This window comes from Dipteris shenzhenensis, chromosome 20 (genome assembly GCF_047967505.1).
Source record: "Dipteris shenzhenensis isolate YYH24624 ecotype China chromosome 20, Dip_SZ_1.0, whole genome shotgun sequence".
Classification (NCBI taxonomy): domain Eukaryota; kingdom Viridiplantae; phylum Streptophyta; class Polypodiopsida; order Gleicheniales; family Dipteridaceae; genus Dipteris; species Dipteris shenzhenensis.
Window position 1 is genome coordinate 2,286,228 of NC_141615.1, and position 22,241 is coordinate 2,308,468.

General features: G+C 43.7%; 1 protein-coding gene across 4 annotated transcripts in view; it reads right to left on the minus strand.

Annotated features, from left to right (window-relative positions):
- Positions 1-22,241, minus strand: part of LOC147889125 (CDPK adapter, putative (DUF1423)) — a 42,240-nt gene that overhangs the window by 3,337 nt on the left and 16,662 nt on the right. For all 4 annotated transcript variants that reach the window (XM_087391559.1, XM_087391561.1, XM_087391558.1 and 1 more), the window contains exons 5-6: positions 450-519; positions 266-328 (exon numbers count right to left, since the gene is read on the minus strand). In XM_087391559.1, the coding sequence (XP_087247685.1) occupies positions 266-328; positions 450-519 (133 nt within the window). The remainder of the gene's footprint in view (positions 1-265; positions 329-449; positions 520-22,241) is intronic.

Consider the following 22,241-nt stretch of genomic DNA (forward strand, 5'->3'; position numbering starts at 1 on the left):
AATGTGTGTTTCATTTTCAAAAGTCAACAATCATTGTAAAACCTAACTCAGATTCCTTAAAAAAGGCCATGAAAAACAAGAGAACTGGTCAGCAGCTTCAAACTCCACAATTGCAAAAAAATAGAAGTTACTACACAAAGACAATATAAGGGACTGTTAGCGAGTTGAAAGGATTTACTGCGTTTTGACTATCTTGGCCAGCTATAATGACTGAATTATATGACTTGGGGGGAATAAAGATTAGTAATGTAAACCAAATTCATACCTTCTTGCCCAATAATGGCATCAGTTGTGCCAGAGGCTTTCTCTGTGGTTCCATGATCCTTTGCTTCGCACATTCATGCATCAAAACGGGGGGGAGGAAAAACCCATTATATACTAATCAAACAAACACTAGAAAAGGCATCTCATCATGACCTATTTGCAGCAAAATGCCAGACTTAAGTCACCTGTCAAGGCCGCCATTCCTGTATTGTGCAGCATGTCAAATACCTCCTGAATACTAGACCCTTTCCTCAACTGCAAGATTAGCTTACTTCAATAAAAAATTTACATCTCATTCCACATTATCTTCAGCCTAATTTGATTTCCGTACAAGAAGACTCCCTTACTTGTTGTGTTTGCATACAACAACACTATACATTCACCTACAAGGAAAGCACCCTTTGAGATTGTGGCAGGAGAACGTGATGTACCTCCCATTTTGCATACAAAAGAGAAGATTTTTGAAGCGGACAGATTTGTGGAAAGTCTGGATGTTGCTTACCAGAAGGTCAAAACAGCCCTCCAGAAAAGCCAAGAGAAGCACAAACAGGCAGCACGTAAACATCGTCACAAGGTACTCTTGAAAAAGGGTGATTGGGTGCTGCTGCATTTCCAGAAAGCACGACTCAGGAAGATGAAAGGCAAGGACAAAGTGTACACAAAGCTGAAGATGAGGTACTATGGTCCTTTCCACGTTTCTGAAAGGATTAATGATGTAGCTTACAAGCTGAAGCTACCTGAAAATTGGACAAATACACAATGCCTTTCATGTGAGTTTATTGAAGCCTTTCCATGGCGATGTGCCTACTGACCTGCTTCATGAGGATCAGCCCGAGGTTGAAGAGTTGGATGAAATCTTGGTTCTGGCACATATGGAAAGAAAGGTAAGAGGTAGAGTTTCCCGTCGCTACCTGGTGAAGTTCAGGAACTATCTTGCACAGGATGCGAAGTGGATGGAGGAGGTTGATCTGGCAGAGTCACCTCAAATTTAGCAACTCTACCTGGACGTATTTCAGCTTGAGCCCATGGCGGTGCAAGCTCCTACAGGTTCAGCAGAGTAGAGATCTGAAGCATTGCCTGGTGCTCAAGAGCACGACAGCACCTCCCCTTCTTTGATATAGACTGCTCACGTATCTGGAGATCGCTTAGTGACGCCGATTGTCTCACCTAAGATGATGCTTGCTGATAGTATTTCTACCGTGAGGTCTCCATGATGGGTGTTCTCGCGACACTCTACACAGAGGATGCATTGATGTATGGATGGACTCTCGAGCTCTTCTAGCCCATATTATCATTGCAGGGTGTATCTTACCGATGATGTGTACTCTGGTATGGGCTATCTGCCTATTTTCCTTTATTTTCCTGAAAGTTGTCAGCATCAGCTTGAGTAGTTTGTTGTTTAAGAGGAGGGTATGTCACAAGGACGTATAAAGTTTAATGTAACTCAACCAGGGATTAACCGTGATGTAAAGTTTAATGTAACTCAACCAGGGATTAACCGTGATGTAAAGTTTAATGTAACTCAACCAGGGATTAACCGTGATGTGAAGTTTAATGTAACTCAACCACGGATTAACCATGGTTAAGTCTAGTAATAGTTTGGCCGTGAGGGACTGGCTATAGAAAGTGCAAACTTCCTAGAAGCACCTAGGGGCGATTTCTAAGTGCCCTAAGGGAAAGGCATAGGCATCTAAGAGGGGTTTTAAAGTTGGGGCCCAAGGTTGTCCTTGGTATGGTGGTCAGGACTTTAATGAAGGGCCAAGTGGCATCCATGCAAATGCATGTGCTTCCCCCAACCTACCATCTCTCTCCCTCTCCCTCCTGGAGCATCCACAGTTGGCAAAAGCTCTTGAAGCTGTTTTGGTTGCTTGTTCTTGCTCTCCCTGCCAATTTCTGCTACTCTTGCACACGCATCTTCCTGCTCCTCGCTTCCCAAGGCAATCCGTACAACCTGTACGGACTATTGTACGAGCTATATGGTGCATTTATTATAGGCTGTACAGATTAGTACGGATCTTATGCACACCTTCCAAGGAGCTGTACGAACATCTAGCGCGCATTTCGAGGCAATTGTACGAACAATTGGGCAGGGTTTTCAAGGTATTTGTAGTTGAGGCACGAACCCCGAGGGAATTTATCCCCAAGACACGCATTCTAGGGGCTTTTCGGGGTAGATTTGTTGCCCAAAACCTCCACAGCTCTTTGCTTGCCCACCTTCTGCCTTCTATCTGTTCTTTCTCTCTTCTCTCGGAGGCAGGAAGACACCTGCACCCTACTGGGAGCCTGACCAGGGGATAGGTGCCAAGATTGAGCTCACCCCTCTACCACGGACGGCGGGTATTTGGTTATTATCTTCCTTTCGATTGTCATTTCTTATTTTGAAGTTATATGCAGTGTATTTCTTGTGTTTGAAGTCCTTTCTGGTCCCTACAGGCCACAGGGCTAGTGTGTTGCATGTGAAAGCCTTGAGGCTGCTTTGAGCACAGTTTGCTAGTGGTTTGGAAGCTTGGATGTCATTCAGTTGGGTCAGGTCAAAAGGTGGATGCCTAAGATTGCCTTGCCAATTGGATTCTGGTGGCGCATTGTGGAACAGGTACCAAGAAGATAGACAGAGGATCTGCAGAGAGGAACAGAACAAGGGTGAGCCCCTCGTGTAAAGCATTTCCATTCAGAAGCATTAAATAAATACCGAAAGGGGCATCAAGGCATTTGGGGCCAGTGGGTGTATTGTGTACTGTTCTCACTGAGCAAGGGCATTCAAGCCTCCCCATTGTTGTTTTTGAAGTTTATTTCTAAACATTGTTAGGTGGTGGAAGTGATTGAAGCTTGCATTGTGGCTATTTATGAGGTTTATGATTGGGTAGACACGGATTACTGCCCTTTAGTTTCTTGAAGGCCGTTTGCAACAACAATCGACACTACCACAAACCCTCATCCTCGTTTTACTCTATGTTGATGATGTCATGCTAATCTCCGACATAGCAAAGGGACTATAGATGCATTTCACATCTTTCCAAACTCTTTGTGGGAGCCGAGATAAGAAGATTGAACGAGGTCAAATAAAGATAATGACCTTCAATACCAATGAAGCCACTTCATGTGAGCCATTCAGCCTTGTAGTGACCTATCGAGATAGCTAGTGCTCCATATACTTGGAAAGCATTTTCACAAGCCCCAAGTACACCATAAAAGTGACAATGCAGCTAAACTTGACTAAAGTAGATGCATTCATAGCAAGATTGGAGTGAGAATGCTTCAACATGCCAACACAAAGCCTCTCTTTTTCAACTCTCTAATGCTACTAGTAACCTTTTATGCAAGAGCTTGCTGGGCAGTAGAACTCAAAAAGGATGCATGGATAGGCTTCAAGAGGCTATAAGTCATAATGCTTTCCCACACGATTGGGGAACGAGGTTGATATCATATTTATAGAGTTTGCAATAAGACCTCTTCAAATTGATGCCTCATCTCAGATCATCACATACTCAATAGAGTTCGGATGGTGCTTTCATCATCTATATAGCCTCCTGCCGAGGAAGAGGAGCAACGTTGATACACACGAGCCACCAAATGGTTCCACTCACATGGCATGTCTATGGATTACCAACCACCATACCAGTCCTATCTAGAATCCCCCTTGTGTCCAACATAGCAGGAGATTCATCATGTCATCGGTGACGACTTATGACAAGTTTTACATTCTCAAGCATGGGGTCTCTATGCCCTTTTGTCAACTTGTAAGGATGTACTTGATATCTATGATTCCCTACCAAGAGTCTCTTTTCACATTATATAATATGGCTTGGTCTCATGGCCTCCTTGGCCTTCCACAAACATTCTCTCTCTCTCTCTCTCTCTACATACATACATACATACATCTATCTATCTATACATACATACATACATACATACATACATACATGCACACATACATCTCTCTCTCTCTCTCTCTCTCTCTCTCTCTCTCTCTCTCCATACATACATACATAATTACATACATATCTATCTATCTATCATGAGCTGAATCATGTCATCAGAGAGGATATATTATAGCTCCACATGCAGGACTTGGCGAGCGCCACTTGAGCTTTCGATAAAACTCAGCTTCTACAAAGATAATTACTTGCCTATCTCAAAGGATAGGTTTACCAAACTACATGGCTACACTCACAGGCTATAGGTTCAAATAGGATGAGTAGAGGGCATTCCACGTGAGAGACAAATATGCAATTTATGTGATATGCAAGAGACTGACACTGAGGAGCAATTCGCATTCTGGTGCATTATGTATTATGAGATCCATGGATGGCATCACTATCTATTTAGTGGTGGGTGGTTTTTTTGGCCCACAAGAGAGTTCTCCAATCAGCAACATGTGGCGATTATTCTCCTCAAGGCCCAAAGACATAGAGATCACGTGATGTGACCACAGGGGAGGGCACATGAGGGATTATCAAAGCCCAATCAAAGGATGATCATGGAATATTTATCAAGTGACCTGAGCCAGGGGCAACAGGGGACTAGACGTAGTAGAGACCCACATTGCACGATTCAACAGACCAGGGGTGGAAACTCACAGAAGACTACAAGGGAGGAGGAGGGAGGAACCAGGATAGGCTCATCTCATCATGATGAGCATTAGCAATGATCCATCACTAATTTTCATCCTCGAAGACACGAGCCGCCCTTACCAAGCGTTGACTAGTTGGTCAACAATGAAGGACAATGAGATCAACAGCCAAGGACTTTCCCTTGTCCTTTATATTTGTCAGTAGCACTTCACCAAAACGGATTCACCGACCAAGGGGAGCCAGTTGAGATTGTGGAGTCATAAACCTATCTAGGGGCAATCTTCACAGGGCCGATCTTTACGTTGACCTATGCATCCAGGGTACAGCTCACACGAGGGGAGGGAGCTTTAGCTCGACTTGAGCGGCAGTGCTCCCAGGCACACTTCCAAGACCCCCGACGAAGGGGTGGCTGTTTGACATACTTGTGAGGCCTACAACCATGTACACGGCACCTTTTTGGGGTAGTGACCTATCGAAGCCTAATGGCAACTTTGAGAGGCTTCAGGTGATTATGATTAGGAGTAAGCCATCGGTCCCTCATCAAATCATTCACACAGAGTTCACCATGACACCGTTCTAGATTCATGCCATCTTCTAGATGGTCACTTACCTTCACAAGGTTTAGGCCTATCCAGATGGAGACTACCTAGGTTGGCATTGGAGTCATCTATATGATTAGTCGAGAGTGGGGTCAGGACAGCATGGTACGCACATGTGTCCAGATGATTTGACAGACAGGGTATCCAAATGGACCGTCTCCCTCCTTTTCAGTACCAGCTTGGATGCCCCTGACCCGTTGGTACCTCGCGAGGAGATCAACTGTATCCTACGGTTGGACTTACTCCGACTTTATACATCACGGACATGGGGGGGGGGGGGCCAGGAGTTCCCCACCAAGACAGAGTTTTACCGAGACCACTTCCTGACAGTGTTAGAGGATGCAATGATTATCAAACCTTGGTATCTAGAGGATAGACAAGTCTCACATGCCCGGAGGGTTACTATTGGACAGATACGGGTCTCATCCCATCAGCTTAGGATCGAGACAAGGAGAGCCACATGTACGCCTAGAGAGCAGCGGGTTTGCGATCTATATACATTAGGGGAGGTGGAGTCAAAGGAGCATTTCTTGTGCATTTGCCTAGTATAATTCGAGGATGCTAACAATGTCTCTTCTAGGAGGGACTTGGTTTTGAGCCTCCCACCAAATTGATTCACTTTCATGACCAAATCTATGGCGGCCTCTGCCTGATGGAGATGAGGCGACACAAAGAGACTCTACTATGCCAGATCAGACAATACGAGGAGACAAGGGCACAGGGGATAGAGGTGGATCGTGCTCAGTGACACATCACAGAGTTTCCCACATTCGACTCTGCCCCAAGACACGGAGGAGTAGAGCATAGTTGCCAGCCGAAACGTAACGAAAATGGGAAAAACTGAGAAACGGAGTTTTTGGGCCCCGCAAAAACGAAAATGAAAGAAACGGCAATATGATACAATTTATGTATAAAAATTTATTTTTTATACATAATATAATTATCAATAGAGTGCAAATTCTACATATACAATTATCTATAGTTCAAGCATCATGCATGCTTCTATGATTCTAACTTCTAACTTCTAACTTTGAACTTACAACAATCTGAAGTTTGAGAGGGAGAATGGAGAGGTGAGAGAGAGGATGGAGAGGTGAGAAAGAATGAAGAGGTAGAAGGAGGACAAGGAGGTGACAGAGGATGGAGAGGTAGGAGTAAGAGGAGGATGAGAGGTAGGAGGAGGATAGAGAGCTAGAAGGGATGGAGAGCTGAGAGTAGGCTGAGGATAGAGAGCAGCTACCAACCTGCAAAATAGAGCGATGGAGAGGAGACCAAGCTGTGGGTGCCAGGGCCAGGAATCAAATGACAAAGATGGAGAAGCTGGAAAGCACCAAGATGGAGAGCAGTAACACGGGAGGCAACGAAAACGACGATAGGAGGCGACAAATCGACGAAAAACCTTTTAATCAAAAGAAGTTTAATCAAAAGAGGGCCACACACCCAAAAAAAAAAAAAGGGAGAAAAAACAAACAAACAAAGATTACGAAACGACATTTTTGGAAGAAACGCCGTTTCCATTTCCAAGCCAGAAACGGCCGTTTCTGGTAACTATGGAGTAGAGGATGAGGAGATAGATGACATGAGGACCACATTGACCAATGGGATGAAACCACATAGAGGGACCACAGATCAATTGCGACATAGAGATGGACCAAGGCACGCATGATAGGTCCAACCCATCACTGCCTTACTAGGAGGAGAGGGTCGCCCGAACAGAGGTGTCACGCTAGATATGGCCATTGTATACAGAGATCCCGGAGACCACGTCCACCACCATGACAGGAGACAACCCGACAGATACAAATACGAGATATTCTCGCAACCCATAAGGTAGCCACCATGGCACCTATCTATGTGTTTTCACTCTGTGTTTGAGTACTTGAGTTATGAGTACTTAGTATTTTAGCTTAGTACTCAGCAAAAGGCTTTAGCAAGCCTTTTGCCTCAGCCCCTTAGAGGCTTGTATGAGTTATCTTTGGTATGTACTTTGTCTCATAGGCCCACGAGGCCTTTCGAGACGTTAATACATCCTTTCTTTCTTTCTCGATGTGACAGCGCAATGTATTTATTTTCTCATCACAGACACCAGCCTTGGGTATGGGTGCCTGCATTTAGCCCCCCCCCTCTCTTAGCTTTCATTGTATCTAGTTTTCTTCAATCTCATAGACCCTTTGGTCGTAGATATTAATAAAATCTCTCTCTCTCTCTCTCTCTCTCTCTCTCTCTCTTTCGTAGACATGACATGATATGATATGATACAACATGTTTTGTATTTGACTTTGCATGAGCTATCGAGCGCTTTATTTCTGCATAGTACTCAGCAAGGGCCTTAGCACGCCCTTTGCTCCAGCCCTTTGTGGCTTGTATGAGTTTTTTCCCCTTTTGTGTTTTCCGCACTTTGTCCCATAGGCCCGTGAGGCCTTCCGCGGACGTTAATCTCTCTCTCTCTCTCTCTCTTCCTGCCCCTCCCTCCTTGGCCTAATAATCTTCTACAAACATTAACAACCTCTCCCTCCATCCAGATCTCTACATCTATCTCTTCACCCCCCCCCCCCCCTCTACAAAGCTTTCGCAGGCACTCTTAATGATGTCCTAGAGCAGCCTAAACCTAACCTCGCCCCCTTAGCTCACACTTTTCACTGCCTCACTCCTAAGAGAAGCCATAAAAAAGTTACACAATAGTAAAGCTAAAGATCATGAAGGCTTGCAAGCAAAGCTCCTAAATCAAGCTTGGATATACTTGCTCCGATCTTACCGCATTTCTTTAACAAAGCATTTTGTATTGGCTTTCCCATGGCCTGGAATATTAATACTACCATTCTCATTCATAAGGTAGGGAGCCGTATGGTCGTTGCCGATTACCCTCGGCCATTTGATGGCCAAGGTCTATGGCTGAGCACTAGAGATCCACATCAGCAAGTGAGCGAAGAGGATGGTCGTGAGGGCAGTCCATCCACCCTTCCGCAGACACCTAAGCCCTCATGTCTAGCAGATAGTTGCTAGTAACATTGCCTGGAATATCTAGGTAGCACATTGCAGCTTACTGATGGAAGGGCAGCAGGTACGTCTTCCAACCACCTTCTCAATATATAGCATGGTAACATCTATACCCTATGAGCCACCTTGGAGAAGGGTAGAGAGGAGTCTAGGACACCAGTGTTTTTTGTTGGCCAGTCCCTCATGGATTGTTGATCACTATTGTTCAAAGTTTTATAATAGATAGTTCTTTTCTCTCGGGAAAAGAACGGACAAGGGGCCCTCTGGTTACTGGCATTTACGATGGGCCATTTGGTTATTAGCAGGTCTCTTATCTGATCCTGAGACGATCCCCTAGAGTCCTTTCCCCATGAAAAGAAGTTGGACAAAAAGTTCCCAGGAAGGGAAGTTCCTACCATCAAACTTCACTACAGAGGTTTCAGGCAGACCAGACTTGTCAGTTTTACCCAAGCGGAAACTATGTACAAGACATGGAATGAAGCCTATGGATGAGTGACTACTCTATGTACATAAAAAGCATCTCAGAGATAGCCTAACTTAGGTACTCAAAACTCCAAGGGCTCCAATCCTGAGGGAAGATGCGTGCACAATTACCACTGTTTACAAGCACTCAACTCAACCAATGCTTTAAGAAGAAGATTCTGATTCAGCAAAAATGCAATAAATACTTCCCTCGTGTAAGTATCGAAGAAGGCAGGCTGTCTCAAAAAGTGTGAAAAGAATCTGTTGAGAACTGTGTGCAGAAAACTGTTACTTCACATGGCAGGCTGACTGAGAAATGTGACGAGGACGAGGATGATGAGTCTTCATCTGCCTCTCATGGGGAGTAAGGGCGGAGGATCGGGAGTGTTGGGATTATTGGGGCACCTCCCCAATAGTGAGCCCCCACATGAGGGGCAGGTGTACCAGCAGCATGATTGGAATCTTAGGGAAGCCGCATGGAAAAAGGAGAATGATACCACAGGGGCAGATCAGAAAGAAGGGCAAAAGTTCCTACAATGGCTGCCATGCGTGCATCCATATAGGCTGCCACATGGGCAGCATCTAAAGGCACATGAAGGAATTCTGGAAGGTCCGAAGTGGAGGGCAGAAGGGTGCACATGTAGGGCTGCAGCTAGAGCCTGGAATAAATAGATCAAAGGAAGGACTGGTCGGCAGACCGAAGGAAGCGGTCAGGATGGATGCACAATATGGACTGTCATTCGCATGTCTGTGGCAGCAGATAGAGTCCACACAGGACCAATCAGCCATGCGTCAGGCGGTGGGCCTGCTATGTAGCATGGTTGGCAGTAACAAGTACAGTTGACTGCCCTAGGCTCATGGTACAGTGGCTGTAACGTACATTTCCTAATCTACTACTGCAGATCACGGGAGTAGCACCAACTTAATTCCACCCAGCCAATTCCTGTTGAAGCGTGAGAGCTCACAAAGAAATCAAAATAAAAAATCACATAAAAGTTCCTTCTTCATCTCTCTCTAACTCCAACAAGCCCCATCTCCCTAGATGGATCTAGATGCCACATGTCATCATCATAGGGCCTTCCTAATGCATCTTTTCACCCCTCTCTTGGGATACTTTAATTCCAATTGCCCCTAGGCACATTGCTTGCATTAGGCCCTTAGCCTTAGACCCACCTAGTCTGGTGCTATCAACCCTCACCTAGGACCTTGACATTAATTCCCTCTCGATCATTTACATGAAGCGCAAACAAATATATTACAAACATAGATCCTTAAGGGAAATGTCGACTGATTCTTCCGAGGTCATGCCACCTCAGCTAGAGCGTAACATTCCTTCCCTCTTCAAACATCAGCGTCCTCCATGATAAAGTCTGGGAACACTCTCCGCAACTAGTATACGGATTCCCAAGTAGCTTCTGATAGAGGCTGACCATGCCATGCAACCAACACCGTGGGTATCTTCCAATTTCGCACTTGCATTGTTCCTCGGTCCAGGATTCTTGTTGGTTTGCGCCTTGCATTATCCTCTATCTCCTGAAACAAAACCACACCTTCAATTAGTGAGTCACCTATATGCAAAAATTTCTTTAAACGAGAAACATGAAACACTGGATGCACCTTGCAACCCTGTGGCAATTCTAATTTATAGGGTACCTTGCCTATTCGCTTTCCACAGTATCGAGGTGATAACTTAGCACACTCTCCTGAAGTTAAAGACTTCGAGTGCGAAGGAACTCTGAGAAAAACTTTTTCTCCTTGGCTCTATCCATAGCCTGGCGGATATTAGCTCTCGCAAGTGCTAGCATCTCTCGCATATGAACCACAAAGTTCGCGGCACTAGGCACTCTCTGAGGTATTCCAACTGTACTTGGATTTGCTGGTCTATAACCATAATTCAATTCAAATGGACTAAACTCCGTAGAGAAATGTTTTCTATCATTGTAGGCAAACTCTAACAATGGCAACCACTTGTCCCACGTATGTTGCCTCAATGACACATATGCCCTCAGCATATCCTATAAAATCTGGCTGACTCTCTCCGTCTGACCATCCGTTTCAGGATGATCCCCACTACTTATTCCCAACTCAGTCCTTAGTGTCTCAAATACCGCTGTCCAAAAATGACCGGTAAATCTGACATCTCTGTCCGACACTATGGATCTAGACAATCCATGCAGACGAAATATATGTCTAATAAACAAATCCGCCACTTGCGACGCACTAACAGACTCTCTAGTCGGAATGAAGTGAGCCATCTTGGTTAGACGATCAACCACCGCAAGGATAGAATCATATCCACCTTGTATTGTAGACAGCCCTACAATAAAGTCCATGGAAATGCTCTCCCACTTACTTAGTGGTATCTCCAAGGGGTGTAAAAGTCCGGGTGGCTTCACCCGCTCGGCCTTGCTTACCTGACACGAAAAACACCGTGTCACATATTCAATGAATATGCTTTTTCATCTTTGGCCAAAAGAAATCTCGCTTCACGAGATCATATGTCTTCTCGACTCCTGGATGTCCCGCACATGAGCTATCATGGCACTGTCGAATGACTCTCTACCTGAGATCATTCTAACTAGGTACTACAACCTTGCCATTTCTTTTCAGCATACCATCCCTTATGGTATATCTTGCATAAGTTTGGCCTTTTCTGGATGCCACGTCATCCTTTTCGTTTTCCCCGGGTTTTAACACATGAGCCTTAGGCCATAGACTCTGGACAAACTCATCTACCTTTTGAGTTTCTCTAATCTCGATCATTAGAGCACTCTCTAATACCGTAAAACTCATATTGTGCATAATGCGAGACAACGCATCAGCAACCTTATTATCCTTCCCTCTTCGGTACCGAATCGTCAAATTAAACTCCTGCATGAGCTATGCCCACCTAGCTTGGCGGCCCCTCAAATCAGGCTATTTACAGAAATGTTTCAAAGTATCATGATCCACATCCACATAAAACTCTGAACCATACAAATAATGCCTCCATGTTTTCAAAGCATGGATAACAGCATACAACTCCAATTTATGAGTTAGCTAATTTCGCTGAGAGAGAGAAAGCTTCTTGCTTTCAAAGGCTACTGGCCTTCCCTCTTAAAGAAGAACCGCTCCTACCACAATGCCACTTGCATCCGTTTCCAGGAACAACGGTTTCTGGGGATCAACTATTTTTAACACCGGTCCTGTGACCACAGCTTGTTTTATGGTGTTAAAACTTTCTTGTTGATTCTGTTCCCATAAAAAAGATACTTTATCTGAGGTCAGATCAGTCAATGGCGATACTATTTCGGAATATCCTTTGATACACCTTCTATAAAATTAGACAAATCCCAAGAATGATCGCAAAGTGGTCAGACTCTGAGAGATTGGCCAAGTCAGTATCGCAGCCACTTTCTTTGGATCCATTTCTACCCCCTCTGGAGTAATTATGAATCCCAAATATTCAAGCCTAACCATACACATTATAGTTTTCTTTTTATTTACATAAAGACTGGCTTTCCTCAAAGTACTAAACACTATTCTTAAGTGTTCACGATGCTCAGTAATACTTTTACTGAATACCAAAATATCGTCAATAAAATGTACTACAAACTTTCCGATATACGGACGTAGTAAATCATTCATAAGCATGACGAATGTAGCTGGAGCATTGGTAAGTCCGAAGGGCATTACCAAAAACTCATAATGACCAAACATGCTTCTGAAAGCGGTTTTATGCACATCCTCGGCTCTAATCCGGATCTGATGGTAGCCACACTTAAGATCTATCTTGCTGAAAATCACGGCTCCATGTAATGCATCTAGCAAATCATCAATCCGAGCCAACGGATATCTGTGCTTAATAGTGATATTATTCAATGCTCTGTAATCTATACAGAGGCGAAACGGATCATCCTTTTTCTTCTTTAATATCACTGGCGAAGCAAAAGGTGAGAAACTTGGTTGAATCTGCCCCAACTTGAGGTATTCTTCCAGTTGCCTTCGCAACTCCGCTTCTTCGGTAAAACTCATTCTATAGGGAGGTCTATTTACAGGTTCTGCCCCCGGGATCAGTTCAATTTTATGCTGAACATTCCGGTCTGGAGATAACCCATAAGGTAACTCATCCCTAAAACATTCAGAGAACTCCTCTGCTATTAGATTAGCCAGCTTGGCCATCTCACCACTTTGAACAACATCAGTGCTAGCCGAAGAATCATCAACCGGCTCTACCGATGCCGTACAAAGGAATAAAAACTCTTCTTGAGCTTTTCAGATTTCCATCACGGAAACCAACGGTCCCTGAGGTCCATCTTTCTCACCTCGTAAGACATATAGCACATCATTCATCTTGAATTGATATACGTGCTTTTTTCAATCAATGGCTGGATTCTTCCTAGAATGCCACGCCATACCCAGGGCTATATCTGCATGAGCAAGCTTAGTTATTTCAAAATCAAGCTTCTCAACATAGTCCTGAAAACGAAGCTCCAACTGAGTAACCCTTTGGTCCCATACTTCAGTTGAACTTCCATCTGCCATCCTGACTGTATACACATAGTCAGATGGACTAGTCTTTAACTTTAGCCTCTTCACGAGCTTGGAGTTAATCACATTGTGCGTTGACGCCGAGTCAAAAAACACAATGACATCATGATTGGCCCCTTGTCCTTTCATCTTAATTTACTCCGTATCATTAAAGGCTGTATACCCCGTTGCTGCGGGCTTAGATAGGATGTTATCAGGTGTACTCTTACTAGCTTAGCAACAGACACACATAACAAATAAGGTACTGACCTCTGAGAAGGTCCCGCTAGCTGAATCTGCATCTGTTCCGCTCTGGGACTTCCCTCCATTTCCACGTCGCATTCTGAGACTACCATCTCAGCCATCCGACGATCCTTATTTCCTGGACAATCCTTCCACTGATGAGACTGAAGGCAACCAAAACACAAGCCTTCTCTCCTCGCTTTTTCTCTTTGCTCTGGGTTTAAGGAAGACTTAGACCAAGCCCGGGCTGCCATTGGTGTTACTTTCCTCTTCACTCCAATGGTGATACTTGATTTAGGAGTTTCAGCTGGTTTCGCCTGATTGGCTTGATCACTCGGCTGAGAACCACTCCCTTTACTAATCCACTTCTTCTTAAACCCAGATTTCTTCTGGTACCCATACTGGGTTCCGACCTGTGCAAACCCACTTGGCTTGCTGCCCTTGGCATCTTCATAGTTCAAAACTATGGCTATTGCATCATCCAATGTGTTCGCATACTTAGCCCAAACTTCCATTTTAATCCGATCATTCAATCCAAATATGAAATCTTTCACTTGGATTGACTGAGGTAGGGGTTCATCAACCTTCATTACGCTCTCTCGAAACTTATCAGTGTATTCTGCCACTGACAAATTTCTCTGACGAAGGTTTCTATACTAATCCCAAGCTCGGGATGCTTCGTCAGGAGGTAAGAAGTGTTTTCTGAATTCCCTTTTGAAACCCCTCCTAGGTAGTGGATGCAATACCATCTTTTTGTTGTTTAATCCACCACCGATCCGCTGCCTCACTAAACATGTGGGTGGCCTCGCGGATCTTCTTGATATCATTTCTGATTTCACAAATGGCGAACGCCTCGTCCCATTTGTGTAACCAGGTCTCAATGACATCAGAACTACGGTCATTCATCCGACCAGAATACTTTCCGGCCTATAATTGGCAATATTAGGTACTTTAGCCTTTCTAGGCTCGATCGTATGGATACTGGACTCCGGTTCCATTGGAGCCTTTGCTTTCTCATCTCGAGAAGGTCTGGCAGACATACTGTGTATCACTCTTCTAAGTTCAGACTGCCCTGCATTTGCTTGTAACTGTTGCGCTAATAACTGCTGCAAGGCATCCTCAAGTAATGCAATTCTGCCAGATAAGGTGTGAGCTACTGGGCACGACACCTGCTTGGTCGACCGGACTCCTGACTCACTCCTGGAAGCTCCTTCTTCTGCTTCCATTCAGGTCAATGGGTGTTTTGCTTTTTTTAAACACTGTACTTACAAACTGACAAAATTCAGTGTACTGGCACTCTAACACAATCCCCTATACTAGGGAATACCTGCAATCCCAGATTCACACTAACTAGGCATTTGACACAAGCATATATCACAATATACCCCAAACCACTTTTTCCCTATACTAGGGAAATTCCTGCAAATCAACTGTGACTGAAGCACACAGGCATAGTCTCAAAGACTGTCCATCCCAAGTCTGCTACAACCACAAAAGCCTAATCTATTTCTAACAAAACAGAAATGACAAAAACAAAGGGGAAAATGGGTGTACTCCCTGGTCTTGCTCCTGCCACCCGATTTAATACCCCTGGAGTCTTCACATAGCGCAAATGTCCCGAAGCCTTCTTCTGCCAAAGCCTTTGCAAGTCTCTAGGTTTCTGCAAAACTCTGTGTTTCTGACAGGAAATTAACTGACAGCAGATAAGAGGAAACTGGTGGCCAAAGAAAACTCTCTGTTTTTTTTCTCAGTAATTGGATTGATAACTGTCTGGTTACCCTAACTGGACAACTGGCTCTGGTTTGGTGAACAGATTGGTACCACCAATTGATACGCTCCTCAACTAGAGTTTGCTGCGCTGACGACTCCTCCCGTCACCTCTCTTCCTTCATCGGTGGAGTTTCGCTGATGAAACAAATTCGAAACTCCCACTACTGTCACGAACCCCGTGCATCGCCCATCGCCACGTATAGCCTCAATTTCGTAGGTCTTTTAATTCAACACTGTTTGCGTAGGCCAGCGCCGATCAAACCTCTCCGTCAAGCCCACGAACAGTCCCGCACCCCTTTCCTGCGCTCTGATCTTTCGATGGCCGTTCGTGCCACCCTGCGCTCTAAGTCTGCTGTCCGCTACCAAAGAGCAACTGATACGTTCTTCAAAGTCTTCCTTCACCAAGGATACACAACAGTCCTGATAGCCAGTGCGGGAGGACCACCAATATCGATTCGTCACCCTTGTACCCGACCGCTTCAGGTTACGCTGCCATCACTAGTAGCATGCGCTCAACATACGCAATTCTCCGCCCTCCACGAACCATTCGTGCTCTTGCTCTCACGCTCACGATGCACTTCACGTTCCGTCCAATCACACAGATCCCCTCTCTCACCTAGCCTGGGCTCTGATACCAAATGTAACATACATTTCCTAACCTACTACTGCAGATCACGGGAGTAGCACCACCTTAATTCCACCCAGCCAATTCCTGTTGAAGCGTGAGAGCTCACAGAGAAATCAAAATCAAAAATCACATAAAAGTTCCTTCTTCATCTCTCTCTAATTCCAACAAGCCCCATCTCCCTAGATGGATCTAGATGCCACATGTCATCATCATAGGGCCTTCCTAATGCATCTTTTCACCCCTCTCTTGGGATACTTTAATTCCAATTGCCCCTAGGCACATTGCTTGCATTAGGCCCTTAGCCTTAGACCCACCTAGTCTGGTGCTATCAACCCTCACCTAGGACCTTGACATTAATTCCCTCTCGATCATTTACATGAAGCGCAAACAAATATATTACAAACATAGATCCTTAAGGGAAATGTCAACTAATTCTTCCGAGGTCATGCCACCTCAACTAGAGCGTAACAGTGGCTGCTACAGCGACTGTCTGCAGAAGACAAAGACCCTAGCACCATTCTATCGGTCTAATTAGCCATTGATGATAGAGCAACAGTGCATTCTTTCTTGCTGCTCCATAACACCCAACTATCATCCAATACTGAAGCAATATCCAGAAGTAGATATTTCATTTGAACGTCTAGCCTAATCACTATTATAAACCTCAATATTTCCATAATGTTGCTTAGATTTTATTCCGTAAGTCAGTGTTCCTTGACATATTTGAGAATTCTCTTTGTTGCTTTCTAATGGATTTCTTTGATATTAGCGATTTATTGGAACACTGCATTAACTAAAAAAGGTATGCCCCATTTGGTGGTAGTCAGGTGTATTAGGCTATGTACAAGTTGCCAATGTTCACACCAAGACTACCCAGATCCTTGATAGTTTTTCAATTGGAGTCATTGATGTATTTATCAGTTTGCAGTTGTCCATTTGAAATCTTTTGAGAATTTCATTCGCATCCTTTGTTTGGAATATAATGTTGTTGTCCTTGTCTCTCTAGACTTCAATTCCCAAACAATAATGCATATAGTCAAGATCTTTCATGTCAAAGGCTTTATTCAGATCTGATTTGACATTTTAGAAGTAAAGTCATCATTTAATCAACATATAATACAATGAGAACTATATTGTGTTTGTCATCATGCTTTGTATATATCAGATGAACTCTTGTTAAATCCATTTTCTTAAAACTGTTCATTAATCTTAAATTTTCAAGCATTTGAACCCATACAAAGCAGTCCGTAACTTGCAGGTATTTTCCTTCTTATATTTAATCTCAAATCCATGTGCTTAGTTTATATACAGATCTCATGAGTCCATCCTCACTTCTTGAAGGTTCTTCTATCACATGAGCTTCTTTCACCTTTTCATACAACCATCTGGGCAAGGTCTTTGACTCGGGTTCTTTTTCAGTCGGTTTGTCTTTCTCCTCCTCCACTTGGCAAATTATTTAATAGAATGATATATCTTATTGGGAAGGACATCCATGACACGACCCCAGCACTCCTGAAACCTCTGATCTGCAAGCAAACACAAGAACACACCAAACGTGAGGAATTTGAGCAGGCTGCTCACCACCCAATCATGACATCTACGGGATACGATCCCGAATTAGGAGATGTCCCCTCCGAGCCACGAGCTGAGCTACTGGCACAAACTCCCAACCAGATCCTAACCAGCCCGGTGTCCCATACCACCAAGTGGCGCCTAGAGGCCTTGGATCTGCTGCTGGGCCTTGGGCTATACTAAGATGCAGGCACGCGTCCGCGACTCAATCCAGGATCAGACCTAGCACTAGAGAACGAGACTTGCTCCCATCGGCTCACTGAAAACTGAACCTTTGGGCCCCTTATATAGACTCAGGCCCAATGCGCCAAAAATAGCGGAGACCTCTATCTGGTTCATACCCTTGCCACTTGACCTCAGAATCAAGCATGCCTAGCCCTAAGCCTCCCCAAGCTACCTGAGCTAGTCTTGTATACCCCAATACACGTCAGATGCTAATCCGTGCACATGACATACTCCCCCTCCTCTAAGAACTCTCTTCGCTAGAAAACCTGGGAATGTCCTCTAGAGGTTAAGTAATGACTCCCATGTTGCATCCTCCTCAATACGATCCTTTCACTTGATCTTGTATTCCGTGATAGTTCTATTCCGAATCCGTCTTTCACAAAATTCAAGAATACTCTCTGGTTTGTGTGGAATAAAAGTCGAATATGTAACTTCTATTATTTCTTGAGGAGAAACGAGTTGATTAACCGCACCCAGTAACTCTTTCAATCTACTAAAGTGAAAGACTAGATGGACTTTAACATCAGGAGGCAATTCTAGTTTATATGCAACTGGTCCAATTCTTTTAATAATCTTGAACGGACCGCAGTATCTGGGTGATAATTTCGGAACCAAATTAGTACTTGGACTCTTGGATTCCTTGAAAATACATAAATATACCATCGTCCCTTGAGAGTACTCTCTGGGTGAAAAATGTCTATTAGCATAAAATCTATCCTGATATTGGGCACTTCTAATAGACTCTTTGGCAAACTGCAACATTTCTTGCATGTCTTGCAAGAACGTCCTTGCAGCATCATTATTAATTCCCTTGAACCCAACCATAACTGGTGACTTAGGTTGAAACCCATACATAAGCATAAAAGGACTGTAACATGTACTTGAATGCTTTGGACTATTATAAGCACATTCGATCATGGGGAGATAATCTTCCCATGAAGACTATCTCTTAGAAACATATGCCCGAAGCATATCTTCAACCAATTGGTTAACCTTTTCTGTACTACCATCAAATTATGCATTATCTGAGGAACTCATACTTAGAGTAGTTATCAACTAATCAAAAACAAGGGTCCAAAAGTTACTTGTCCCTGTCACTAACTATGTCGGAAGGCAAACTATATAGCTTAAACAATTGATCCACAAACTCGTGAGTTAACTGAACAGTTAATATGGTCGATCTAGTAGGTAAAAATCTAGCCATCTTTGTTAGACAGTCAACTATGACCCAAATGGAGTGCTGACCCTTTCGCATTCTAGGCAAACCTGTGATAAAGTCCACGGAAATACTTTCCCATTTATTACCAGGGATTTGCAATGGATGTAATAAACCCGAGCTTCTAAGGCGTTATGCCTTAGTAACCTGACAAACCCGGCAACCTACCACATAGCTCTCAATAAATGCACGCATCTTAGGCCAATAAAAGATATGTTTCACAAGAGATAGAGTTCAATGTATACCTGGATGTCCAGCACTAGGAGCATCATGACACTCCCAGAGAATCTTGGATTGAAGATCCGAAACATCTAGCACACATATCTTTCCATTCTGAAACAACAAGCCGTCCCTAATCATCCACTAACCTCCCACCGCCTGTACCGTAGGTGGCACAATCCCTGAGTCTAGTCAACCATGGAGCTCCCATCTTGGACCTTCTGCCAATAAGAACTGAAATGACTATCAGTTGCGCACAACCCTTTCAAGGCTTGAAATAGGTCTGAGGATATTTCCGTAAATGACATAGCATTTACAAACTTGACTCGACTTGAGGCATCCTGGAACCCTTTTGATAACGTATTTCATGGAACCCTTTTGAAACGTATTGCATTAACTCTGTCCATCTAGCCTTTCTTCCCCTCAATTCCGAGCCGTTACACACATACTTGATTGACTAATGATCTGTCAATACAAGAAACTTGGAACCATACAAGTAGTGTTTCCAAACATTTAGAGCATACATAACTGCATACAATTCTTTTTCTAGTGTGGGCCAACGGTATTGGGTGTCGTCTAGCTTTTTACTTTCAAAAGCTATAGGTCTGCCCTCTTGGAATAAAGCTGCCCCAATCGCAAAATCACTCGCATCGGCCTCTAAAACTTAAGGCCGGGTAGGATCAGGCAATGCAAGAACAAGGGCTTCCTTGATAGTTTCCTTCAAGGTTTCAAAAGCCTTGTTCAATGCTTCATTCCAAGGGATCGGCTGGGTAGACCTACGTCCACGACCTTTCAATATGTTGGTCAAGGGGGCCGTGATGTGCGAATAATCACGCACAGACTTTCGTAGAAAGACCGTAAATCCTAGGAAAGAACGAAGTTGTTTCACTGTGTGAGGGATGGGCCATTCCAAAACCTTCTCGATATGATCTAGATCAATGCTGATACCTTCAGAAGAAATCTTGTATCCTGAGTAAATGATCTCCTTCATAAAGAAGTCACATTTACTAATCTTGGCATAGAGCTTACACTATCTTAAAATAACTAAGACAATCCGGAGGTGTCCAATGTGATCCTCTAGCGATCAGCTATACACCAAGATGTCATCTACGACCACGACAACAAATTGCCCAAATAATCTATGAACAAATTGTTCATCATTTGCTCGAAGGTAGCAGAAGCATTGGTCAAACCAAAAGGCAATACGAGAAACACATAGTAGCCATACCTAGTACAGAAAGCGGTTCTATCTATGTGTTTAGCATAGATACGGATTTGGTGGCAACCTATACGCAAATCAATCTTAGTGAAGTACTTTGCTCCAGCCAATCGGTCTATCAAATCATCTGAACGAGGAAGAGGGTATTTATTCTTAATTGTCACTTTATTCAATCGTTTATAATCTACATACATTCTCCGCGAACCATCTTTCTTCTTTCTTAAGAGGACAGGTGCACCCCAAGGTGACTTACTTGGGCGAATATAGCCCATATTCAGATAGTCTTGTAGCTGTGAAGCTAACTCGTCCTCCTCAAGTTGGCTCATCCTATAAGGTGAAATACTAATAGGTTGAGTCCTAGGTACTAAATCTATGAGATGATCTACTGCCTGTTCTTAAGGTAAACCTTCCGGCAATTGTGCAGGGAATACATCAATGAAATCATCTAACAATGTTCTCAATTCTCGGTGTTCAAACACGCATAAATCATTAACAGATACAACAAATGAAGAAAGTGGAATCAAAACACACTAATACACATCATAATGAGATGTGTTTATTATATTCCGAAGCTACATCGCAGATACAATAGGTCCCTGAGAAGAGAAAATATCATCACACTAAATACAAAATTGGGTGTCCTTGTCCAAAAAAGAGGATGTATGATCTTTCCATCCAATCCGAATATCGTGGGTTTTAAACCACTCTATTCCGATCAACAAGTTCGCATTGTCCAAGTGCATGACATAGCACATAAGAGCAACTGTGTAGTCTTGAATCCGGATAGAAAGCTCATCGACCTTACGATCCCAAAACTACTTCCCAGCTAAAAGCTGCACCTCATAGGTGTGATAGCTAGGTGTCGTAGACAACCCCATCCTCACACAAAGTTTGTAGTTCACAAAATTGTGAGAGCTGCCCGGATCAAAGAGAATGTGAACTCTTTGGTCCCTTACTTCTTCATAAGCTCGAAAAAGGTCATCGGGCCAAATAACGAATTATTAAAAGTGCAATTACAAGAAAGTGGGCAAGTAATGACATTTACAGAAATACATGTCAACGATGCATGGTTAGCTCTCTTAGCTTTGGTTCCTTGGCTTGCATGGAGGTTTGGCCCTGGCAGTTGCATCTGGTTCTTGCGCTTACGACAATCATTCAGAGTGTGGCTCCGCTACTCGCAAATAAAACAACGTCCTTTATTTAGCTTAAGGGTGGGTAGGAAATGGGCTTGACCATTCTTCGTTTGAGTTGCAATCTTCTTGGAGACGTTGCCGATTGACTTTGACTCCCCTGTACCAGTTGTTGACTGGAAGAACTTCCTCTTATTCTTCCCTCTCATGTCAGCAGTAGTGTTTCCCTTTGCACTGGCCATTGGTGTATGCATTTCCTCGTCCTTGGAATCTTCCTCTATTGGAATGATTTCCTGGTGGATGTTGATGCTCATGCTGCTGATGCTAAGGATGATGTTGATGCTGATTTGTTGATGACTTTGTTGTTTATTATGACCACTTTGCTGAAATGATCTACCTCTGCCTCTACCTCTTCGTCTAATTCTATCTGAAGCTGTGAATGCTTGATCATTGGAATGACCTTTGAGTGCGTGAATGGATTAAGTCCCGAGTTCTTCACCAAGTAACATTGATTGTAGCTCTTCCAGTGTTGGAACTAGATTCTCGTATTCCTCTCCTAGTCCATTCAAGATGAACCATTTCTACGGGATTCATAGTCTCTCCTACTACTGCGAGTT